Here is a 25394-nt window from a genome sequence, read left to right on the forward strand (position 1 = left end):
GGGTTATGAGCAGTTTGAAAACTGGTTTGGTTCCAAAGCCCACCTCTTGCCACTCGGTGCTGCCTCCCCAGATGAGTTCCATACAGTTTCCCAAGTTCCACATCTTCCGACCCCACAGAAAGGAGGGGCCCTGGAGAGGCAGGGGGCGCAGGACATGATGCTGGAGCGCCTCCCAGGACCTACCGGCCCCAGCCTAGTCTTGCTGAGGCCACTGATGCTGCCTGAGACCCTGTCTTGCAGACAATGGCTTTCCTTCCCTGCTTTTCAACCTTCCTTCCAGCTCTTCACGTCCAGCCCTCCATTAAGACCTTTATCCAGCACATTTTCGGAGTCATGCCGATTGGACTTGATAGTGCATTAAATTACAGGAGTTAGTCTTGTGAAGTGGAGGGGGCCGGGGAACGAGCAAGCCAAGCACGTTGCAGCCTCAAGGCCTCTGCACATTCTGTTCCCTTTGCCTGTACTTCTGGACCCTGGTGGCCCCATGGCCCTCTTCCTGGGGACCTCTTCCTGTTCAGGTGTCTGCTGAAACTGCCCTTGTCAAAGAGGCCTTCCTGACCACAGGAGTTAACACAGCCACCCCAGCCCATCACTTCCCGTCACCCCCTGATGTATGATACAATTATTTGTTTACTTGCCTACTGTCTGTTTCCCCTACCAAAGGTGAGTTTTCTGGAGTCAGGGTCTTTTTGTCTCTTTTGCATTGTTATTGTTCTCTGCTGAATCCTTAGCTTCTTAACAGGTTATGACCTATGTTAGGTGCTTAAGAAATAGTTGGTGAATGAATGAAGGAATGAATGAATGAAGTCAAAGGCCAGAAGAAAGAAAGAGTGTCTGTATTTGAGACATGCAAGGAATCCTGAGGTGGGGAACCATGTGTAAAGCATGAGAAATGGGGGCGGCAGGAGCTGAGCTGGACAGGGGTCAGGGGTCAGCTCGTGCAGGGCCTGGGAGGCCCCGGAAGGAGCCTGGGGCTTTATTCACAGAGGGAGCCCATTACCAAAGGGTCTGAAGCAGGGAGGTGACTCTGAGATTTCTGCTTTAGAGATGATGAGGAGGGCAGGGGGAACCAGAGGCAAAGGAGCCGGTCACAGGTGGGGACCATTATCCAGCTCAGAATGTGCCCAGACCTTCATCAGTACCGGGGAGAGTGCCAGGACAAGGGGAGAGCTATCCTCGGGCTCACCCCACCCTGCCCACATTCCCTGTGGATGGGGACCTAAGCTGCTGGAAGAAAAGGAATGTCCCACATGTGGAGCAGCTTGGCTTTCCTGATGGCTTAAGTGAAACTATTTATGATAGTCTTGTCTGGTCTACAGACATTCATGATGTAACTGCAACCCACTGAACAAGCTCACCTTAGGAGTCCCAATGACAGGGAAGGGTATTGCTCAGTGGTAGAGTGCATGTCTAGCATGCATGAGGTCCTGAGTTCAAACCCCAGTACCTCCATTAAAAATAAATAAATAAACCTAATTACCACGCCCTCTCCCCCAAAAAACCCAAACAAGCAAAAAAAAAAAAAAAAAAAAGAAAAAAGAAAAAGTTGTAGTGAATAGTTGAATGTTCAAGGACTGTGGTCTCCAGTTATAAGCAATGTTGATGAAGCTGTAGAGAGCACACTTGGAAATTTTGCAGAGGATTCAGAGCAGGGAGGAAGAGCAAATGCATTGGACAGCGATCATTGTAAGGATGGCAATGAAAGCTAACATCACTTCAGCTCTTATCAGGTGCCAGGTACTCTTATAAGTGCCTTACATTTTAACATTAAATCTACACAACAGTCCTATGAGGTAGGCACTATTATTATCCCCATTTTGCTGATAAGGCACAGAGAGGTTAAGTAACTTGCTTGAGGTCACACAGCTCATTAAGAGGTAGAATGTGAGTTTGAACCCAGGATTTTTTACTTCAGCCTGCAAAAAATAAAATAGTTTCACAAAGCTGGGACAATTGGGTCAAAATAAAGTATTCCACTACAATTGACAATAATGCCAAGGTTTTTACTTTGAAAGATCTAACAACAGGAAATGATGCACTAATCTATATTCAAATGTAAATAGAAACCATCCAAAAGAAAGAAACACAGCTGACGTTGAATCATATTATGCCAAATATGGCCGGAAAGGATTAATCTCGATATTATGTAACCAGCCCCGAAGTGGTAAGAAAGCTATCTGGAGTTCACACCAGAGGAAATAGAGTCAGCAAGTAAGCACACAGGAAAGCTATTCAGTCTTGCTAGTAATCAAAGTAATTTCAATTAAAACAATGAAACAACACTTTATCCCTAGTAAATTAGCTAGAAGAGCCTTGTGAGGACATGATACAGTGCTGGGTCGTTGCAGAGAAATGGAATGCTCACACATTGCTGGTGGCGATGGAAATTAGTCCTTTGGGAATCCAATTTGACAACGTGTATCAAGAGTCATAAAGTGCTCCTGTCATTTGACCCAGTAATTCCCCTCCTGGGATTATATCCTACAGAAATAATTCAACAGAAGAAGAAAGTTATATGCATGAAAGTGTTGATTTCAGCATTATTTATAATGATGAAAAATTGGACACTGTAAAAACGTCCAACAATAGGGGACTGGCTAGGAAATTATGGTATATCTACCTGATGGATTTATGCAGCTAATTACAATTATAATAGCATTATTTAGTGATACAGAAAGATGTCTATGATCTTTTTCAGTGAAAAAAGCAGAATACAGAATTATTTCCCCATATTTATTACCACCATGGAAACTAGGTCTTATATGGACAGGGACAGGATGGAAATAAAAAAGGAAATAATTGATATGGGAGGGCAGTGGGACTGTGGTGATTTTTTAATTTTAAGTTCCACTTTATGAGTTCTCTAGTGCTGACTATGTGATAAAGAGCAAATAGAAAATTCAGAATCAAAGAGTAAAGCAAAATCAACAGCAATGAAGTCCTGGTGTCTGTGAAAACTACATAGAAATTTCATTTGGCTGTGATTGAGGTGAGCTGATTATCATATGGCTGGATGGATAGACGTATAGACTCCCCACATAATAAAGGAATGATCAGGACAAGGTGCTTTCAAGGGTCATGGACTGTATCTCCCATAAGACCCAGCACAGAACAGGTGTTTGGGAGAAACGAACGAGGGACGTAGTGATGATCCCACAAAGAACAATTAAAAGGAAGACCTGGAAGTGACTTGATAATTTGTCATGGAAAAGACAAATAAATGTTTTTTCTGGATTACTCCAAAGAGAACAATGTCCAATGAATAGATGTGCCCAGCGCCCAGCAGGAGCTCGGGAAATCTTGGCTGAGCAGAAGAATGCAGGGTCTTGGGAGAGTGGGAGAGTTCATGGGTTCTGCTCCGAGGTCCAGAGAGAAACAAGAGGAGGCCTGTGTTCCTGAGAAGATGCCCCTCTGAGCAGTGAATTTCAGCCAAGAATCAAGAAGAAATTTTCCATGGCCTTCATTGTCATAAGTTGGAGTAGGCTGCCTTGTGAGGTAGTGAGTTCTCTATCTCTAGAGGTGATCAAGCAAGGGTTTGATTTATCAAGGTCTGCTAGAGATGCTGTTAACATACCTCTCAAACTAGTGTATATTTAACATTCTATCAATGGTACAATGCACTCCTATTTTATTCACCACTGAGAAAGAAAAAAACACATGCAAGCACACACACACACAGAGATGGAGAGAAAGAGAGAGGGAGGTGAGTCAAATGCAAATGGACTTTTGTTAAAAAAAAAAACAAAACAAAACAACAGAGCAGGAAACTTCAGAAACAGGTTATGCCAGTGGCCAGCCACACTAGATTGAACTCCTGGACCCCAGGTACAGGCACCCAGGTTCTTTTCCTGCTGAAATTTCTTTGATGCAAGAAGCTTGGCTGAACTGGATAGGCTGTTTCCCTAGACGTCTTCGAAAATTCACGACAAATCTCAGAGTTGCTAATTCAATGGCTCTGTGATCCTGTAACTCATGACTTTAAATCAGCAACTCCCCATCCATTAATTCGATTGACTTTGATTCCCAAGCATTTTCTAATCTCTAGTGTTGCCCTGGGCCCTGCCAATCAAGTCCCTGTAACAGTGAGACTGCAGTGATACAGGCACATGGCCAGTCCCCCCATCCTACAACCCTCTCCTGACCCGCATTCTAGCCCCGGTGGAACTGCTGCAGCCCTGCATGATCCAGGAAGCTGCAGAGGGCTTGAGAAGGCAGGGCAGCCTCACCTGGGGCATCAGCCTTCCTCAGGCACGGGTAAGCCTAGAGCCAGTGTCTGCAGTGCCTGCTCCTGCCTTTCACCTACCTAGTCTCCCACCCTTTTCTGGAGGCAGGGGGAAACAGGAAACAGCCGGGACAGTAGAATGAGCTTGTAGTTTTGGAACAAAATAGTTCTTGTGTTCATCTGTCATGCATTGTGTGTTACCTGGGGAATGCTTTATAATAGCTCAGAGCCTCAGTTTCCTCATCTGTAAAATAGACTTAATATATGAGCACAGAGAGATAACTGCCGTGTTCATCTATCACCAAGCCCAGAGGGGTAGAGTTTACTTCCTCCTCCGGTTCCCTTCTTGCTCTGGGACCATGTGAAACTCTTCTAAGGCCTCCGTGTCCATCTAAAATGGAAGGTGAGATATGGGAAGATTCCCCACCTGCCTTGGGAAATATGTCTAGGGGGCTGTGGTTTCAGCAGCTTCACCTTTCCTGAGCCAGGGAGAGTGTCCACTTTTCTGTGCTGCACTCAGCAGTCTTGGAGAACAGCAAAGATGCTGCTTCGAGGCAGCACATGGACTTCTTGGCTTCTGCCTGAGGCTTCTTGGGACACAGAGCATATTTCCTGGTCCCTCACTGTCCAATCAAGCATCAAGAGGAGAAAATGTCACAAACAGTGTAAAAGTTATTGAAAACCTAGCTTTTTGGTCCATCCATCCATCCATCCATAAATACGCCTTGAATATCTACTCTGAATGGGGCCTGGGAAAACACAGATGGGCAAGACCTGGTCCTGGACTTGCACAGTCATGATCTAGGTGGGGAGACAGATAAGAAATCAAACAGCTGTGTTGCAGTGTGATCACTACCTGAGGGAGGGGGCAGGCGGCATGGTGGGCGCTTGCTTGGTGGGCTCCGTACCACCCTCTGCTGGCGAATCTCCTGGCTGAGTCAGCAGCCCCCTCAGCTCCCCGGGGTAAGAGTTTGCCTGGCGTGTTTGAAGAACAGCGATGCGGCAGCGTGGCCAGAGTAGAGCAAGTGGTGGGAGACAGGTAGGATTTCATGAAGTCAGAGAGAGTAATGGGCCAGGTCTGGCACAGCCTCCGCGCTGTGGGGAGGACTTGGCTTTTACTCTGAGCATAATGGGCCCCACTGGCGGGTTCTGAGCAGAGGATGGCCTGATCCGACCTACAAAGGAGGGCAAGGGTGAGGGCGGGGAGACTGGCAGGCATCAGCTGCAGAGATGCAGGGGACAGATAGATAAGAGACCCACAACAAGGGCAGTAGCAGTGGAGGGCGTGAAAAGTGGGCCAGTTCCAGGTAGATTTTGCAGGTGGAGCCAACAAAGTTGGTTGGCGGGTTGGATGTGGGGTGTTAGGGAGAAATCAAGGTGCCTCCAGGAGTTTTGGCCGGAGTAGCTGGCAACGTGGAGCTGCTCTTGACCGAGGTGGGGAAGCCCCTGGTGGCCAGGCTCAGGGGTGCCGAGATGGGGAGCTCTGTTGGGACTGTGAGGTGGGAGGTGCCTGCCAGGCATCAGGAGGACCTGGTGGGTAGGCAGTTGGATGGAGAACCTGTCTGCAGGTATAAGTTGGAGCCTCCCAGCCTGCAGATAGTGTCTGAAGCCATGGGTTAGACGAGATGACCGAGATGGAGTAGAGATAAAATAGAGGGGTCCTCTTTACTCCCCCAAACTGCATTTGCCTGTGGTATTCAGAGAAGGCCCATCACCCCTTTTCCAGGGTGTGCCGCTGGGAACCAGTTATGTCAGTTCCCCAGTTCTTGCAGTGGCTGGAGCTTCAATTCCTTCCAGAGATCGAGGGGAGAGGGCAGGCCAGCCTGCAGAGCACGGAGAACCAGGGACAGCATTGAACTTGGCAAAGGATAGCTGGTCCCCACCCCGAGGGGCTTACTGGCTCCCTTCATATCTTCCTGAAGCAGGTGCAGGTGCCCAGTGCCCAGGAGGGGCTCGGGAAATGTTGGCCGAGCAGAGGAATGCAGGGTCTCGGGAGAGCGGGAGAGCTCTCATGGGTTCTACCCTGAGGTCCAGAGAGAAACATGAGGAGGCCTGTGTTCTGAGCAGCAAGACAGGTGGTATGCGTGCCTGGGTGCAGGATGCTGGTGGCAGAGAGACAAAGGATCGCCCGCAGCACGGGGAGAGAAGCTCATCTCTGCCTGGCGGGCACCTGCTGCCCAGGGAACTTTGGATTGAAAAATCCCTAACGTGCATGACGGTGAGTGATAATACTTGAAAGGAAACCCGCGACATCTTCTTTCAAAGCCACGTTCCCCAGAATGCCAATCTAAGCTCGGCTCCCATAGCTGTGCCTTTGGAGATGTCCCCGAATGCTCAGTCAGCTTGCCGAGGCGAGCTCACGGAGGACAGTTAGTGAAACTGCAGCTTGGGCTTGGCCTTGGGCTTTTTTTGCTAAAGGGTAAGCATTGGTTCATAAAAGGGAGGCTTTGGGGACACATCACAGGTGGGGGCCCCAGGAAAACAATGGCCGGTGCTGGTCACAGTGAAATGCACCCAAGCTCAGAGAGAGGCACACGGGTCACGTCTATTCCCAAGCCCTGATAGCTATTAGTGAAAGAACTGTTTGGGATTTGGTGATACTTCACTGGTTTCATTTATGGGACTGTATATTTTTGATGGAGAACCAGGTACTCATTTAACACATATTTATTGAGCTCATACTGTGTGCCAAATGCAATTTGAAATTTGGGGCTTAAAGCAGTAAACAAAACAAGAGCCCTTTTGGAGATTACATTCGAGAATACGGAGCAGATAATGGACAAACCAAATGGGTGAAATATTTAGGATACAGATGTTGATGAATGCAGAGCAAACTGAAAAGAGAAAGGGGGTAGGATGGGCTCAGGGTGTGGAGGTTACAATTTTAGATTGGGTAACCCAGGAATCCTCCTTAGGAAGATGTTAATTGTGTAAAGACTTGAAAGAGGTGAAGAAGTGAGCCAGGAGGATGTCTGGGGAAAGAGTGACCCAAGTAGCAGGAACAGCAAGTGCAAAGGCCCTGAGGTGGGCCTGACACATACAAGGAACAGTAAGGAGTCAAGGGTGGCTAGAGGGGATGAGTGGTCATAAGGTGAATAGGAGGCAGAATCAGAGAGGCCACCAGCCAGGTGACATAGGCCCTGATAGAATATTCTACAACTAGAAGAATACATTCAGCCATTCCACCTAAGTTCCCAATTGGATGAGGAAACTGACCTCAACCAGGCCAAGTGGTTTGTCCCTAGTCTAGCTGTGAGGAGCTGACATGTTTCTAACACTCAGGTCCCTTGACGTTCAGATTATTCTTTTTTATTCAACTCATTTCATCGTTTAGAAAATGTTTATAGACATTGCATTCACGATTGGAAAAGAACAAAAGACAAAACTGGTGGAGAGGCCCAGAGAACTAGCGTGAGGAAAGGATGGACTCTCACGAGAGGATGCTCATAGACTGTCTTTGTTTTTATTCCCCATCTGATGAAAGCATTTAAAAACATCACCCCAGAGCAGGTGAATTCGAAAATTGCACCTCTTGGGGAGCGATGGCAATGTTAGCTATTTTGTGGTTTCATTGGTAGTGGTTTCATTGGTGTATACATCTATCAGAATTAATTAAATCGTACATTTGAAACGTGTAGTTTACTGTACGGGAATCACACCACAATAAAGGTGTTTAAAAAAAATCACCCCAGAGCAGGTGGAAATTGGGACTTCTGATGCTCAGTTTACCAGGCTGACTTCTGGACTTTGGACAATTTTGACATTTGTTCACTTCCAGCCAACTTTACATCTAGAAGTTATTAGACAGAGTTATTAGACTAGGGCTCAGCCTCCAGTGGGAAAAGAAGCAAAGCGTGTAGTAATTTGATCAGGAATTGCTGGCATAGTGCAAGGCAGTGGGGATTCACTGGTGATCAAAAGCAGCCTTTGCCCGAGCCTCATGGAGCTCCAGGCTCAGCTGGGGGTTGGGCCAGGAGTCACGCACAGGGACCAGGGCTGTGATGCAGCTGACAGGGCACTGTCGGGGTGCAGAGGATGGGTGTCGAGCCAGACTTAAGGTGGGTCGGTTACAGAAGATCTCCGAGAGAAAGCAGAGGCCCAGGGGATGAGAAGGATCCTCTAAGAGGCAGAGGGAGGCTTGTAAACAAATCAATGAGAGTCATGTGATGGGCTCTGGCAGTTGTCAACCTGGATTCAGATCCAGCTCCATTGGTTATGACCTTTGCGACCTTGGGGAAGTCATTGCATCTCTCTAAGCCTCACTTTCCTCATCTTTAGAGTAAAGAGAACAATAGAACTTTACAGACTTATTATGAGGATTTTGCAATAGGAGAATGCAGAAAAATGCTTCTCTTATGTTATAAATGCTCCATAGATGGTATGTGTCATTATTACAGTCCCGGATGGTAGGGTGCTGTGGAACGCAACTCGCTACCTGGGCTCTGCTTCCTAGAGGTGGTGTCCCCTTAAAAAAAAGTCTAAGGAAAAGTCTTAAGGAAGAACAGCCTCTTAAAGGAAGAGGCTCAGGGCCAGTGAGCTGAGGGAGGGGGAAAGACATAGAGAGGGAGGCATTCCAGGTGAAAAGGGCAGCCTGAGCCAAGACTCAGTGGCAAAGGCCAGCATGGTGGGTGTGAAAAACTCTATGTGGTTCAGTGTAAATAATGAATTAATAATAATTAGAAGGGAAGGAAGGAGTCAAGATGGTGCTTAAAAAGAGGCAGGGTCTGGACCATAGAGGCCTGTGTGAGCGTTAAGGATCTGAATGTTGTCCTGCAGACCACAGAGAGCCACTGAACAGCATTTAGAAGTGAGGAAGTGGCATGATTAGACGTTTTGAAAGATCACTGGGTGGTTTGTAAAGGTTCAAAATGGGAAGTGGGGGCTCTCCTAGGAAAACGATGCATTGGTCCAGGTGTGAGATGATGTGGCCTGAGCTGGAATAACAGTAATGCAGATGGAGATGGAGAGGAATGGCGAGGGTTGAGTCACAGAGGAATGAAATCAGCAGGACTTAATGTTTATTAAATTCGGTGAGGGGAGGCAAGAGGCAATGAAAGGAAAGAAAGATTCAGAAAATTCTAGGTCAATCAGTTTTAGGAAAGACACTCCAAGTGGATTTAGGATTTATGAGATTTTATGTGTGGATTAGTCAGGGTTTTCCAGAGAAACAGAACCAAGAGGACATAGATGTATATTTCTTATAGGAAATTGACTCTTATGGTTACGTGAGAAGTCCCACAATCTGCCGTCTGCAAGCTGGAGACCCTGGAGAGACAGTGGTGTGATTTCGTCTGAGTCCGAAGGCCTGAGAACCAGGGGAGCCTATGATGTAAATCCCAGTTCAAGAGGAGGGGAAGGTGAGTATAATGTCTCAGCTCAAACGGCGGGGCAGGAAACAAAGGGGCACGTTCCTCCTTCCTCCACCTTTTTGATGTATTCAGGCTCTTACCATTTGGATGAGGCCTCACCACACTAGAGAGGGCAGTCTGCTTTACTGGATCCACTAGTTCAAATGCTGATCCCCTCCAGAAATGCCTTCACAGACACACCTAGAAATCTTGTTTAATCTGGACAGCTCGTGGCTAGTCAACACATAAAATTAACCATCACGAGGTGGTAGTGGGCACCATGAAAGAGCATGAGGTCCCCTAGGGAGAGGCCGTCTCAGTAGGGAGAGTAGGGGGCAGAGCTGGGAGCCCTGGGAGATACCCAGGGAGGCAGAGGAAGAGGCTGACACTGACAGACCATCATGGAGGCCCTGGGGGAGCCGGGAGTCAGGTGCATGGGTCCCAAGGGGTCAGGGCCTCCAGGCGAAGGGGGAGTTGCAGTGGTCAGTGTAGCCGAATGTCAGTGTCTGCTGGACCTGGCTCCCTGGGCACTGCTCGGGGGTGAGTGGAGTTAGCTAGCCATGGAGGGCTCCCTTACTCCATTGCGTCAAAGAGATGTCTGAATGATAAGGGGAGATGTCAAGCCCCTGGGTTTGTTTGTGTCTGTTTTTCCTATAGGAGGGATAAGGGTGGGTTTGAAAACTGAGAATGAGCTTGCTGGAAAGGAGAGAAATGGATGACCATGTCCTATGTGGTTAGTTGAGAGAGATGTTTTTGGTACCTAAACCTGTTGTTCTGCTTAGTTCTACTGAACAGGCCAGGACAATGACAGAGCCCTGTGGCAGACCACTAGAGACTGCCTTCAGCTGGATGAAAGTCAACTGACTTCATCTAGGTCATTGCCTAGTCCTGGCCATCTTGGTTCCCAGAAACTTCTGCCCATCCACCGTGCTCCAGATGACAAGAGGCAGCACGGCACTGCTGAGGGCATGGGAGTCAGGACACCGGGATCACGCCCCGCCGGGCTCCTCACCGGAGCGACCAGCTTGAATGACCTGCATTTCCTCCTCTATAAAAACGGGGTTAGTGCTAATACCTGTCATGCCTTGTTCACGCGGTATTTGGGGAGGCGAAACGAGGAACCTGCGGGAAGATGCCTGGTGAAACATCACGTGCCAGGCACAGCTGTGCATTCTGTTTCTCACCTGTGCCCACTGACTGATAAGCGCAGAGAACTGGCAGCACCTTTCAGAGCCTGATTGTGTTTTGCGTGCTTTATAAAGCATCATCATTTGTTAGTTTCAGTGAGATCTCTAGGCTTTTTCAAAGAGTCAAAAGATTTATACTCAAACTGAGGCTTAACAGCCAGACTTGGAGATGCTCGGTGTTTTTCAAGAGCACATGTCTTGCTTTTACAGATTATGAAAGTATTGCATGTTCATGGGGCAAAATGGGGAAACACACAAAAAGCACAAAGAAAATTACAATCAGCTCTCATCTGACCCTCTAGATAGGACCACAATTAATATGTCGCTATTTAGCCTTTCAGGCATTTGTGTGTATATGTGAGCATAAAATTAGAACTTTAAATATATATAATATATCTATATTGGTATACATTTAACCAATCCCCTGTGTTTAAAATTTAAATTGTTTCCACTTTTCTCCTGTGATAGATAAAGCTGCAGTGAAAAATTTTTATACATAAATCATTGGGTGCAGCCGATTGTCTGCTTAGAATAAATCCATAAGGGCACGGCTATTTCAAAGACTTTTGGTAGGCAGTTTCAAATTGCTTTCCGGAAGGATTTTTATTCTTGCCGGCAACGTATACCCATTTCCTCACACCCTCCTTGACACTGAATATTAACATGTTTCAACAGTGGTTCACCAGCTTGACAAGGAAAAGATGGTTCACCAACAGGGGTCAGAGGATGCCAGTCCTGAGGGGTTGCCCGCATCCCAGCAGCTGGAGGAATCGTAGAAGAGCTCCTGTTTTGCAGGAGACTGTTGTTTCATGGCCACGGTCTGGGGCTCTGGACCTGCTACTCACTCACTGAGGACCGAGCAAGTGCACCTGTGCATTTGCCACAGAGCAGGGCACCCCCCAGGAGGCTGAGTCAGGCCTGACGAGGTAACAAAGCTCAGGGGCATGTGAGTCCTGGACAGAGAGAGACACAGAGAGAGAGGGAGAAAGAGACGGCATTTCAGGTTGGGGACGGCCAGTTCCCTGCATATCCTCTTGGATGTACTTCTAGGCGCAGATGCTGGGGTGCTCTGGGGCTTCACTTATATTCCAGGATGCTCTGTTGTTCATGGAACCTGCCTCTCTCCAGACAAGAAGCAGACTTTCTGCAGGCAGTGAGCTGGCAGAGTGTTCACAGAGCCCATGCTGGACATAGTCTGGCCAGCTGGCTCCCTGGAGGACGCTTACCCTCCTCCTCAGTGCTTTCTTGTTATTCCTTGAGGGTTTCCACTCTCCCACAGCCAGGGCTGTGGGAATGCTCATGTCCCCACCCTGGATGTGGCCAGAGGTCCCCGGGGAAAAGTTGAGACAGAGAGCAGAAACTTCCCGAGCCGGTTTCCAAGAATGAACTGAGGTGCCTTCCTTTTTCCATCCCTGACTTCTGCTGATAATAAGATAAAAATGAAGATGAGCAGGATCAGGTCCTTTGGTCCCTCTGGGAACTCACAACCCAGTAAGACAGACAGGCTCGTAACCAGCAATCACAAACGTGGACATGAGGGATGAGCCCAGAACCTCTGGTCCTGAGACCCCGGAGGCGCGGGCTGCTCACCCATCTTCACCGTTATTTGTACTGTAGAAAAAATTCCTCTGGCCCCAGGGTGGGATGGGGAACTGGAGTCAGGTAATCAGAACTGGGATGGGATGGGTGGATTATAAACAGCTGGCTTGGTGGCAGCCCTTGGTCGAAGCTCCTAGAATAATCAGAGCAGGTGTGGGTAGGGTTGAGCTGCCACAGAATTCTCCAGGTGCAATGGGGAGTGTGTCCCTCCTAGGAGGCAGGATGTTAGCCTCCAAGTTAGGGACTGAGGGAATCGGGTGAGGTGGCCTGGGAGGACTGCCCCAAAGGTGTCTGATTTGGCTAGGAATCAAGATGGGCTTAGTGATGAACCAAGATAAGTTGGAGCCTAAAAGACAGAGGGCCTCGTGTGGATGGATAGAAGGGTCCAGCAAAAAGGGCAAATGGCTCTCACCTTGAATGCCAGTATCAGTCAACTGGTGGTGGCTGCCAAGGACTATGTATTGAGGCGTCATCTAGATTCACTGAGAAGAGTTCAGAGATCAGTCAGTGATGCCTGCATGGGCATGGATGGGAGGAATGGTGGCACGTGTGCTATTTTTGTCATCCCTGATCTCAGGCATCACAGAAGACATATCTGGATGGCAGAGAGGACAGCGTCATGATTTACATTTGTCCCTGGGAAGGGGGCTGCATAGGTCCCACTGGAATATAAATCCAAGGTGGCAGAGGAGCAGGGGCTATCCATGGAAGAAAGATTGTCTGAGCTCAGCAGAGCATCAGGGTCCCAGGCTTGGTGACCAGATTAAATAAGTTTCCAGTCTTAGGGGAGCTGAAGCACCAGTCAGGGAAATGGAGGCAGGAGCCCAGTCGTACACCAGGCCACCCAGGCGAGCGCAAAGGTGGCTCCAGCTCAGTGGGCTCCCCTTGACTTGTGACATTGAGCCTGTGGCCACATTTGTAATTTGGACTCTACCTTCTAATGACCTCTCTGCCCCTGCAGGGGCTGCATGGGTCACATCTAATTGCAAACGTGTCATGGAACAGCCATATATAGGGGAATTAGGAGGAGTCCTGGTCAGTGAGGTTTTAGGAGCACTTAAAAGTCTCCCTTTCTTTCCCAATGAAGTTCTCTCCTGTATCCTAAGCACCATCTGCATTTCCATCATCAGAGGGTCCCATGAAATGCCCATGCCAGAAGTGAGCACAGGACCTATCACGTCCAGGAAGGAACCCTCTCCTCCCGGCTCAGCCTCTTGGCCGAGGCAGGGAAGGCACCGTAGCTGAAAGTGCATCTGTCTGGGCAAGCTGTATTTCTCTGGGAAGACTTCTCCATCTCAGATCTGATTAGCTTCCCTATGGAGAGATCGTTTATCCCTAAATGGGGACTCGGCTCATGGATTGCCCACGTCAGTAGGAAGAGCCGTGGATGGCAAGTGGTGGGAGATTGTGCTCCCGCGGCAGCCTCGCCATGTGCACTGTCTGCAGTGGTAACTGGCGAATGACCAGTAGCAGCAGGACCTGGGCTGCCCAGCCCTGCCTAGAAGGGACAGAGGCAGAAGTGTGTGCTGTGCAAGAGGGAGGGAGAGTGAGGATTGTGAGTCCAGAGCCAGAGAGGGAACCTTCTGTCAGAACCACACCATGCTCCCAGGTGTAGGAGAGTGTTGGAAATAACAGAATTGAGTGGAATTAAGATGGTATTTGCCTAGGTTGCAGGACTACCTGGAACCTACCTTAGACTATCCCTTCCTGAAAAATCCTCTAGGGAAGCTCTCTCTCTCCTTGATTCTAAGATGGACTCCCTGCCCGTCTACACTCCACTGAATAGTTTAACCCTTCTGAACTCAAAGCAAACCTTTAAACAACCAACACATGCAGTTCATGGTGTAGTTTTCTTTTTCCAAAAAAGGGAAGCTCTAATTAAATTGACAACGGGTGTCATTACTGATGGCACGTTCAAATCAAGGAACTATGGTATATATACAGAGAATGAAGCTGGCACAGGAACCCTTGATTACTAGATAAAGCTGTGGCTCCAAATGCTCTCACGAGCTGGCTGGATTCCAGTGAAACTATCTTTCACTCTCATGCTTCCATGATTCTTTTGGTGGTTCATGACAGCAAGCCCAGTCAAAGAAACTTGAACATGAAAGGGAATCTATTCGCTTAGGTTCCAAGGAAGTCCAGAGAATGGACGGCTTCAGGAATAGCTGGATCCAGTGTTACTGGGACAGTCCTCCTCTTTCAGCTCTGCCTTATGTCTTTTATGTGGCAACACGACGGCTTCTGGGTGCCTTGGGCCTACATGATGGTGGAGTAAGAGGCTGCATCCATGTAGAACCTATACGGAAAAACTGTTGTTGGCCATGCTTGGGTTATGTACCACCTCCAAGAGAAATCATAGTGGCTTGAGGGTGAGATGCCATGTTTGTGTGGTTAGAAGACTGGCAGGATGTTGCGATTGGATTGACAGTTCACACAGAGCCACCTGGGATGGAAGCAAGGCAGTTCTTCAATGGGGAGAGAGAAATGCCGGACAGATAAAAGCTGTAGCTGTCCACTCTTGGGCATAGAACCAGAGTTCTTCCACCCACATTTAATCTAAGACTTGACTCTTAGCACTTCTGTTCAAGGAAGGGCCAGTCTGAAATAGCCCAACAGAGTGATTGAGGACATAGAGAGGAAGAGGCATTGCTTCAGTGCCCTGCCAGGTTGGGGCTGCCACTGGGCACGTCCCCACCAAGGGGACACGAGTCTCTATAGAGAAGGAACAAAATAGCTGGAGAGGCTCAGGGCAGCCTAAGTGCACTGACAGGAGGGAAGAGGCAGAGGAGAGACCGTATCTTCAGTGAAGATAATGCATGGGGATGCTTAGCCCAGTGCCTGGTACCCAGTGCCCAATCAATAAATGGTAGCTATTATTATTACCCATTAGGGATCATCCCTCAGTGCCTGCAGTCTGGGCGTGATGGATGCAGGCTGTGTTTGTGTAATGAGGATTATTTATTAGTCACCTTGTAAAAAGCAATGACAGAAAGGCACAAAACTGTGTTACCACAAAGGGACCTTATCTCATGGAAATCAAAAGCTTCTGTTTTTCCCACCAGGAAACAAGAGCACTTTTTCTCACAGATTAAATCCAATTCCTCTGTTAAGGCCTCAAGGGGAAGGAGGAGATGTAATTCCACAAATCTCAGCGCTGCTGTTAGGATAATTCTCCTCCAGCCCCTAAGTACCTGGGAAGAGGGTATGTGTGTGTGTGTGTGTGTGCTGGGGGTGGGGGGTAGCTGGAGGTGGGGGGTTGGAGAGAAGGGAGGTCAGAGAAGGGAGAGGGGTTGGTATGAAGTCGCAGAAGTGTCCCCTTGGAGGTCACTTAGACCTTGGCTCCTACTTTTTACCTTTACAGGCTCAGGGCAGAGACCCAGAGATGATCTTCACCGGAATCGTTTCTTTGGGTTGGGGGAGGCAGAACCAGCCTGCCCCCTCCCCTCCCAGCCACACCTGCCTTCAGCTGACCCACGTTGCCCACTGCTGACTCAGGACCTATTTACAAATGGCCTGTTATCCATTGCCATCTAGCCACATAGGCTGTTTTAGAACTACTTAAAACAATTTTTGAAAATTTTATATATTCAGTTAACAGAGCTAGCGAGAACGGATTTATGTGGCAATACCTATAGAACAATTCAGAGTGGCCACAGAGTCCCCCTGTGTGAAATTAGGTCCTTTGCTAATTATTTGTTGAATAACAGCTCTGCCTAACAACAGTTGAAGACTTAAAGACAGCCGTCAGCCACCGGTCCTCAAAGAATGTGGGGACATTTTAAATTTATGTGGAGAATAGAAGGAAGCATACAAATCACCTCTTATTAGCATCACTGAGACTTTGTGGCCACTCTGAATAGAACATTTACTAAGCATTTCCATTGCCTGGCACTTTATGATCATTATGTTACTTACTTCTCCAAACTATCCTGAGACAGGTGCTAGGGACTATTATTGTCCCCATTTTACAGGTGAGGAAGCTGAGGCACCAAGGAACTAATAGACTGGCAGAAAGTTGAACCTGATAGTCTGTCTAAAGCTGGTTCCCACCACTGCCCTAAGATAGGCCCTGGGTAGGGGCATTCATCTGCATGTGAAAAGAACTCAGGATTTTTATTCTTTTTAAATGAGTCATGCCTATTATGAACATTAAAGAGATACAGTAAAGTTATAAATACGTATCAGTTGTGCACCTTGGAATTGCACAAAATTCCAACAATCTGAACGTCAAACACTGTTAACATTTTGAGAGAGTCATCCTGGACTTCCAGCCACCTAGGGAGAAAACCAGCTCTTGAGATCGCTGGAAAGAAGAATTCTAGAAAAAATGAAATTGCTGCACATTCTCCATTTTATTTTTACTTTTTGAAAATTTCACTTGAATTCAAGATGGAAAAAAATTAAAGAAAAATGGAAGGAATTATTAAATTTCACCTCTAAATACACCTCTAAAGTGAAGAACAAAGATTAAAGAACACATTGAGAAACTGCAGTCACGATGACTATTATTGTTATTTTTTACTATTATTTTTATTATTATTCATTTTACAATATTTATCAACCCCCTGCCTTGAAAGATGAGGAGGTTAGGGCATTTATACTTGTTCTCATGTCCTCAATCTCCTGGTTAAATATTCTAAAACATTATTTGACCTGGCAAAGTGTATAACATTTATATTTTCTCCTATACAGTCACTTTCATGATTGTGCAATTTTACACAAAATTTTTATAAAAACTCTATAGTTATAAAAGGACTTAACACTCACCCACCCATCTTCTTACCACCTATTTTATATTCCAGAGTTCTGTATTTTGATTGGGCTCTTGGTTTGTTGAAGTTCACTGTCAAGTACCTTGTACAAGAAGGGCTCATGAGCACTGTATTCTCTAAATTCCTATAAGCTCAAGAAAGTTGGCTTGTTATCTAAACACTGAGGTGATAACGTCACTGGGTATACCGTTTTTAAGTCATAATTCTCAAAGCTCAACTGGATTGATCTAAGGCTAACCAGACTGACTTCTCTCGTTTAGCTTGGTTTTTCTCCCTGAAGGCCCACGGATTCATCTTTTTTCCTTGGAATTCAGTAGCATCGCCAGGTGATTACTGTACAGAAAAGTCTTGGATACATCATGTGCCCTTTTGACCTTCACATTCAGCCCTTTCTACTTCATGTTTTCATTGATTTTTGTCTTTGGATCTTTTCCCCGATGGATATGTTGGGTGTCTTTCATCAATATTCCATATCTGTGATCTTCTCTGTAACCATGTTTATTTATCTGATTGTTTCCATTTATTTATATTAAGTTTCCCAAACTTGCCTGCCAAGTTCCTGATTTGGGTTTTCAAATGTGGTTGATTCATTCATCCCCCATTCTCCCTTCCCTTCCCCCCTCCCCTTCTCCTCCTCGCCCTCCTCTTTTCCCACCCTCTCCCCTTCCTTCTTCAGTTGCTTCCATTGTGATCTTTTTTTCCACCCTGCTCCACAAACTCGCCTTCCATGTCTTTTGCCTATCTTACAATTTCCTTTTTAGATCCTTGAAACTCTTTTTTGAATTTCTTTTCTAAAAAACTCTAATTCTTTGAGACTAGAGAACCCTGTTGTTCTGAACTCATATTGTTTCTTTTGCTAATTCCTTCTGAGGTATAGGTTTTCCATAGCCATTCACTTTATTAATTTCTTTCTTTCTTATTTTGTTTATTTTGTGATTTCTTCTTCTATTTCTCTCGATGGTTCCCTACTAATTAGCTCTGTTTTTTAAATAGGACTAAATATTTGCTGAAAAATACCATGCAGAATGCTGGGACCTGGGAAAATGAAGGATTATGAACTGATCAGTTCTGCATTGCAGATTAGGTTTTGTGCCTCAGATATTCTCACAACAAATCCAGTATTTTGATTGACTCTGTGCCAGAAGTTCTCCGTGGTGATCTGGGGGGTGGATACCTCGCTCATTCGCTGCCTTATTCTGCAGCCTCCCCAGGACAGAGGCGGGGCCGTAGGTCATTAGGAAGAGAGGCAGCAGGTCCTCTTCCCCAGCTTCCTCACCTCCCTTCCTGCCTCTAGGACTGTAAGGGTCTCTGCTGGACACTCCCAGTTCTCCCCGGCTGGTCCACATTCTGACGTCTTGTCAGTCTCATCCAAAGTTTACTGAAGCCTTTCGGGGCCTCGAGATACTTGATTTTAGGGAAATCTGCATTTGGCTGAGGGTCTGAGGATACTGTTAGCATTCCCCTTCATTTAGGTCCAGATTCTGCAGTTTGTCCAATATGCCTAATGGCTCGTGCTTGGGACCATCTTCTTGCCAAAGATGCAGCTTTTACTCCCCTATGTCTTTGTCTTTCTCTGTTGACACTGTCAGTGCATTTCAAGAGAAAAAAAAAGCGTAAAAGCCTTTACTTGACATCTTTTAAAAGAAATCTTCTGTGGCATCACCATTGCATAGAATTCTCCCCTGCCAATTAGCAATATTTAATTTTCTAAAATTCTCTGTTGAAGGACATTTATGTTTCCTTTTCTTCTCTTTTTTTTCTTTGAATATAAACAATGCCATGATGCATATCCTTGGATATTTGTCCGGATGCCCTCATCTAATTTTAAAGAACCAGGGGAAGACCTCAGAGAGGGTAAGGGGTTTGTCCAAGATAAAAAAAAAAATCTAGTTACCAGTGACCCTGCAAATGTGAGCCCAGCTGGGAGACCCCATTTCAAGGCTGTCTGCCTGCCACAAGCCTGCTTCTCTGTTCACCCAGGGAAGACCTGCCCTCACATGTTATTGTCTCCTCTGGCTCCACATTCTTGTAGACTTAACCTCTGTAAGAGGATTTCTGGGCAGCTTTTCTCCTGGATTCACACAAAAGGACTTAGGTAAGTCTTGGCTTATGGGGCCTTAATGGGCCATTAGGGGAAACTAGAGTGTCTGGGGCCAGCCCTAATCAGAGGGAGGTGTTAGGGAGGCTGGGACATGCAGGGGAGGGCCTTCCAAAGCCTCTTCTTCACTGTCCTCTTTAAAGGCAGATTCTGAGAGTCTGAGCTACTCATGCGATCCAAGAATTTGAATGCTCTTAAATTGAGGACCAAACCCTTCAGCGGCATTCACATGCAAACAACACATAATTGAGTACCTCACATGTCCCCAGAACCAGCTTCACAGGCAAGGGACCTGTTCTGGTTGAATACTCTTGAAATTGTTAATCACACTTTGACAAGGGGCCCTACGTGTTCACTTTGCCTTGGACGCTGATGGTGTAGCTGGTCCTTCGTGTGCTGGACTCAGCCCCGAGCTCTTGCACCTCTATTAGCTGAGGCTGTCCTAGGAAGCAGCAGAAAATTCACAGGAAAGGTAATACAAATGGCCCATAAACATGGACAGATGCTCAGGCGCAGGGATAAACAGAGCGGTATGTAAGGACCACACCCTGCTGATTCCAAGGACTGCCCTCTCCTGGCATGCCAGCTTCTGGGCCTGCCTTCACATGGTCCTGCCCTCTCCTGGGCTTGCGCTCGCCTGGTCCTTCACTCTCTTCTTCCTGCGCTCTCCTCAGCTTGCCTTCTGCTGTTTATGCTCTCACCTGTGCATGCCCTCTCCTATCAGGACCAGGAGAGGACAGGGCCAGTTGGAGGGCAGGAAAGGTAAGGGCAGGCCTAGTAGAGGGCAGAATCAGTTGAGGGCAGGCCCGGAAAGGGCAGGATCAGTTGAGGGCAGGCCCAGGAGAGCTCAGGCCTGCACTCTTCTGGGACTATTGTCTCCTGGGCCAGCCTTGTCTGGGCCTCCCCTAACCTGGCCCTGTCCTCTGCAGGGCCAGCCCTCTCCTGGGCATTCCCTCCCCTGTGCCTGACATCTCCTGGGCATGCCCTCTCTTGGCCCTGCACTCTCCTGGTCCTGCCATCTCCTGAGCCTGCCTTCACCTGGTCCTGACTTCATGTGGGCCTGCCCTCTCCTGGGCCTGCCTTCACCTGGTGCTGCCCTCTCCTGGGTCTGCCCTCTTCTGTGTCTGACCTGAGCTGGACATGCCCTTATGTGGGCCTACCAGCTCCTGGTTTCCCTCACCTGGGCCTGCCCTGATCTGGTCCTGTCCTCACATGGGCCTACCAACCTGGGCCTACCCTCTCCTAGGCCAACCCTATCCTTTGTCTGCCCACCTCTGGGCCTGCCATCTCCTGGGCCTGCCGTCTCCTGAACCTGACCTCACCTGGGCCTACCCTCTCCTAGGTCTGCTCTATCCTGGGCCTGCAGACACCTGGGTCAGCCCTCTCCTGGGCCTGCCCTCAGCGGGGCCTACCCTCACCTGTTCTGGCTCTCTCCTGGGCACACCCTTAACAGGGACTGCCTTCTCCTGGGCCTGCCTTCACCTGGTGCTGCTCTCCCCTGGGCCTGCCTTCAGCTGGTACTGCTCTCTCCTGTTCCTGCCCTCATGTGGGCCTGCCCTCTCTTAGGCCTGCCCTCACCTTGTCCTGCCCTCCAACTGGCCCTGCCTCTCCTGGGCCTGATAGGAGAGGACATGCTCAGGTGAGAGCAGAAACAGCAGAAGGCAAGCCGAGGAGAGCACAGGAAGAGGAGAGCAAAGGACCAACTGAGGGCAGGCCCAGGAGAGGGCAGGACAAGGTGAGGGTAGGCCCAGTCGAGGGCAGGCCCAGGAGAGGGCAGGCCCAGGTGAGTTCAGGCACAAGTGAGAAAAGACTCAGGTAATGAAGGGCAGGCCCTGGTGAGGAAAGGGCCAAGTGAAGGTAGGACCAGGAGAGGACAGGCCCAGATGTCTGCAGGACCAGGATAGGGCAGGCCCAGGAGACGGCAGGCCCAGGTGAGCTCAGGTTAGGAGTCTGCCCTCAGCTTGGCCTGCCCTAATTCTGGCTTTGCCCTCTTCTGGTCCTGCCCTCACTTGATCCTGCCGCCTCCTAGGCCTAATTTCTCCTGGTCCTGCCCTCTCCTATTCCTGTCCTCACCAAGGGTTGCCCTCACCTGGGCCTGCCCTCTGCTGTGCTTGCCCTCTCTTGGGACAGCCTGCTCCTGTGCCTGGCTTCTCCTGGGCCTCCGTCTCCCGGGACTGCCCTCTCCTGGGCCTGCCTGCTACTGTGCCTGGCTTCTCCTCGGCCTTCTGTCTCCCGGGCCTGCCCTCTCCCGGGCTTACCCTCTTCTGGGCCTGCCGTCTCCTGGGTCTGCTCTTTCCTGGACCTGCCTTCCCCTGGAACTGCCCTCTCTTGGTCCTGCCCTCCCCTGGGCCTGCCCTATACTGGTCCTACCCTGTGCTGAGCCTGCCTTCACCTGGACCTGACCTCATGTGGACCTTTGCTCTCCTGGGCCAGCCCTGTCTTGGGCCACCCCTCACATGGTCCTGTCCTCACCAGGGCCAGCCCACTCCTGGGCATTTCCTCCCCCGTGCCTGACCTGCCCTGGACCTGCATTCAACTGGGCCTCCCCTCTCCTGGGACTGTCATCTCCTGAGCCTGCCTTCACCTGGACATGACCGCATGTGGGCCTTTGCCCTGTTGGACCATCCATATCCTGGGCCTCCGCTTACCTGGGACTGCACTCTCCAGGGCCTGCACTCTCCTGGGACTACCGTCTCCTGGTCCAGCCATATTCTCAGCCTTCCCTCTCTAGCTCCTATTCTCTCCAGTGCCAGCGATCTTTGGACATTCCCTCCCCTGTGCCTGACCTCTCCTGGGACTGCACTCATCTTGGCTTGCCCTATCTTGTGCCTGCCATCTCATGAGCCTCCCTTCACCTGGAGCTAAACTCATGTACGCATTTGCATTCCTGTGACATCAATATGCTGGGCCTCCCCTCAGTTGGACTTGTCCTTTCCAGGACCAGCCCACTCCTGGGTATTCCCGCTGTTATATTACCAACTGTGTGTCTTCAGGGCCAGTGATACAAGCCAGGGATGCCAACAGTGCCACTGACCCAGGCCCAGTCTTTGCCTTTAGAGATGCTGAAAGGACTAGTACATGTCTTCAGCCAGTGACCCAGGCCAAGGCAGTGCGTTCTGCACTTACGACACAGGCCCGCTGTGTCCTTGCACAAAAGTGACCGAGGCCAAGGGTCTGCTTTCATGTCCAGTGACACAGGCCCCATGTGGGCCTTCAGGGCCACTGACCCAAGTTCAGGGTGTGCCTTCAGCGCCAGTGACCGAGGCCCAGGGTGTGTCTTCAGGGCCAGTGACCAAGGCCAAGAGTGTGAGTACAGGACCAGTTACCCAGGCCAAGTTTGTGTCTTCAAGGCCAGTGACACAAGCCCATCTGCTAACTCAGGGCCAGTGACCAAGGCCAAGTGTGTGTCTGCAGGGCCAGTTACACAAGCCAACTGTGTGTCTTCAGGGCCAGCGACCAAGGCAAAGTGTGTTTCTTAAGGGCCAGTGTCTCAGGTTAACTGGGATTCTTCACGGTCAGTGACCCAAGCCAAGTCTGTGCATTCTACACCTGTGACGCAGGCCCGTTGTGTCCTTGTACAAAAGTGACCGAGGCCCAGTGTGTGCTTTCACGTCCAGTGACACAGGCCCCGGGTAGGCCTTCAGCACCAGTGACCGAGGCCCAGGATGTGTCTTCAGGGCCAGTGACTCAGGTCAAGAGTGTGACTTCAGGGCCAGTTACCCAGGCCAAGTTTCTGTCTTCAAGGCCAGTAACCCAAGCCCATCTGCTAATTCAGGGCCAGTGACCAAGGCCAAGTGTGCGTCTTCAGGGCCAGTGACCAAGGCTAAGGGTGTGTCTTCAGGATCACTGACCCAGGCCACGGCTGTACGTTCAGCACACTGACACTGCCCCAGGGTGTGTTTTAATGTCCAGTGACACAGGACAAGGGTGTGCCTTCAGCGCCAGTGATCCAGGCCACGTGTGTGACTTTAGGGCCAGGAACCCAGGCCAACTGTGTTTCTTCAGAACCACTGACCAGGGGCAAGTGTGTGTTTTCTGGGCCAGTGACACAGGCCCAAGGTTGCCATCAGCGCCAGTGACCCAAGCCCAGCGTGTGCCCTCTGCCCAGTGACCCAAGACCAGGGTGTGTCTGGAAGGACAGTGACCAAGACCAAGTGTGTGATGCTAGGGCTACCGACCTAGGCCACACGCTTGCCTTCAGTGCCCGTGACCTAGGCCAAGCGTGTGTCTTCAGGGGCAGTGAACAAGGCCAAGGATGTGTCTTCAGGGCCACGTACCCAGGCCAAGTTTGTGTCTTCAGGGCCAGTGATCCAGGCCAATGGTGTGACTTCAGGGCCACTTACCCAGGCCAAGTGTGTGTCTTCAAGGCCTGTGACCCAAGCCGATATGCTAATTAAGGGCCAGTGACCAAGGTCAAGTGTGTGTCTTCGGGGTCAGTGACCAAGACTAGGTTGTGTCTTCAGGATCAGTGACCCATGCCACGGGTGTGCGTTCTGCATACTCACACAACCCCAGGGTGTGTTTCAATGTCCAGTGACACAGGCCAAGGGTCTGTCATCAGTGCCAGTGACCCAGGCCCAGGATATGGCTTCTGCGCCAGTGACCCAGGCCACGTGTGTGACTTCAGGGCTAGGGACCCAGGCCAACTGTGTGTCTTCAGGGCCAGTGACCCAGGCCAAGTGTGTGTCTTCAAGGCAAGTGAACAGAGCCCATCTGCTAAGTCAGGGCCAGTGACAAAGGCAAAGTGTGTGTCTTCAGGCCAGTGACCAAGGCTAAGGGTGTGTCTTTAGGATTAGTGACCCAGGCCACGGGTGTGCGTTAAGCACACTTACACAGCCCCAAGGTGTGTTTCAATGTCCAATGACACAGGCCAAGGGTGTGCCTTTCACGCCAGTGACCCAGCCCACATGTGTGACTTCAGGGCCAGGGACCCAGGCCACGTGTGTGTCTTCAGGGCCAGTGACCAAACCAACTGTGTCATTTTAGGGCTACCGACCCAAGCCACGCGTCTGCCTTTAGTGCCCGTGATCCAGGCCAAGCATGTGTCTTCAGGGCTAGTGACCAAGGCAGAGTGTGTTTCTTCAGGGCCAGTGGCCCAGGTTAACTGGGATTCTTCAGGGTCAGTGACCCAGGCCAAGGCTGTGCGTTCTGCACCTGTGACACAAGCCCAGTGTGTCCTTGTACAAAAGTGACCGAGGCCCAGGGTGTGCTTTAATGTCCAGTGACACAGGACCCGGGTGGTCCTTATGGGGCAGTGATCCAAGTTCAGGGTGTGTCTTCATGGCCATTGACCAGGCAGAGGGTGTTTTCAGGCCAGTGACCCAGGTCAATGGTGTGACCTCAGAGCCAGTGACCTAGGCAGAGTGTGCCTTCAGCAGCAGTGATGCAGGCCTAGGGTGTGGCTTCAGGACCTATGACCCAGAGCGAATGTGTGGCTTCAGGGCCAATGGCACAGGCCAAGTGTGTGTCTTCAGGACCAGTTACACAGGCCCAGGGTTTCCGTAAGTACCAGTGACCCAGGTCCAGGGTTGCCTCCAGGACCAAGAACCCAGGCCCAGTTGTGCCTTTAGCACCAGTGACCTAGCCGACTGTTTGCATTCTGCACCAGTGACACAGGTCCAGGTTTTGTCTTCAGCACCAATGACCAAGGGCCAGGGTGTGTCTTCACGGCCAGTAATAGAGGCCAATGGTGTGAGTTTAGGGCCGGTGACCCTGGCCAGGAACGTGTCTTCAAGACCAGTGACTCATGCCGAGTGTGTGCTGTCAACAGCAGTGACGCAGGCCCAGGGTGTGCATTCTGCTCCTGTGACCCAGGCCCATGCTGTTTCTTTAGGACCAGTGACCCAGGCCAAGGAGTTACCAAATTCATCTGTAGGTGTGCTCTTGAAATTAACCAGTTTACACATACATTTGTAGTTTACTTTTGTTAACCCCTCTGCTGCACCAGAAAAGAGAAACTTGAAATGGCTTCTCAGTATCCACAAAATTAGAGAGGCTTTGAAGGATGTGTGTAAGACGTCTGCGTAAAAGGGAACAGGTATGTCGTTCTCATCAGAAGACACAAATCAGCAGAACAGCAAAAATGGTGACAGAGGCCAACATGAAAACACCTGAACTTACTCCGATTTTGACATAAACTAGAATCAGGCTGCAAAGGGCTACAGT

The 25394-nt window shown here is 49.4% G+C and overlaps 2 protein-coding genes across 6 annotated transcripts in view; one reads left to right on the plus strand and one right to left on the minus strand.

The window, feature by feature from the left end:
• Positions 1–9562, plus strand: part of LOC123614610 (CUB and sushi domain-containing protein 2-like) — a 131471-nt gene extending 121909 nt beyond the window's left edge. Inside the window, exon 4 of the mRNA XM_074358031.1 lies at positions 9427–9562. Coding sequence (XP_074214132.1) covers positions 9427–9434 — 8 coding nt within the window. The 3' untranslated portion in view covers positions 9435–9562. The remainder of the gene's footprint in view (positions 1–9426) is intronic.
• Positions 1–25394, minus strand: part of LOC105084153 (kinesin-1 heavy chain) — a 46061-nt gene that overhangs the window by 3374 nt on the left and 17293 nt on the right. The window contains exons 6-7 of one of the 5 annotated variants that reach the window (XR_012504130.1): positions 12769–12951; positions 44–12176 (exon numbers count right to left, since the gene is read on the minus strand). The exons of 1 other annotated variant lie outside the window; for it this stretch is intronic. The gene's annotated coding sequence lies outside the window, so the exon portion shown is untranslated. Of the gene's footprint in view, positions 1–43; positions 12952–14192; positions 14803–25394 lie in introns of those variants that run through there. 3 more of the 5 variants (XR_012504131.1, XR_012504128.1, XR_012504134.1) reach the window with 3 other exon arrangements.

The sequence above is a fragment of the Camelus bactrianus genome, chromosome 35 (genome assembly GCF_048773025.1).
Source record: "Camelus bactrianus isolate YW-2024 breed Bactrian camel chromosome 35, ASM4877302v1, whole genome shotgun sequence".
Lineage (NCBI taxonomy): Eukaryota > Metazoa > Chordata > Mammalia > Artiodactyla > Camelidae > Camelus > Camelus bactrianus.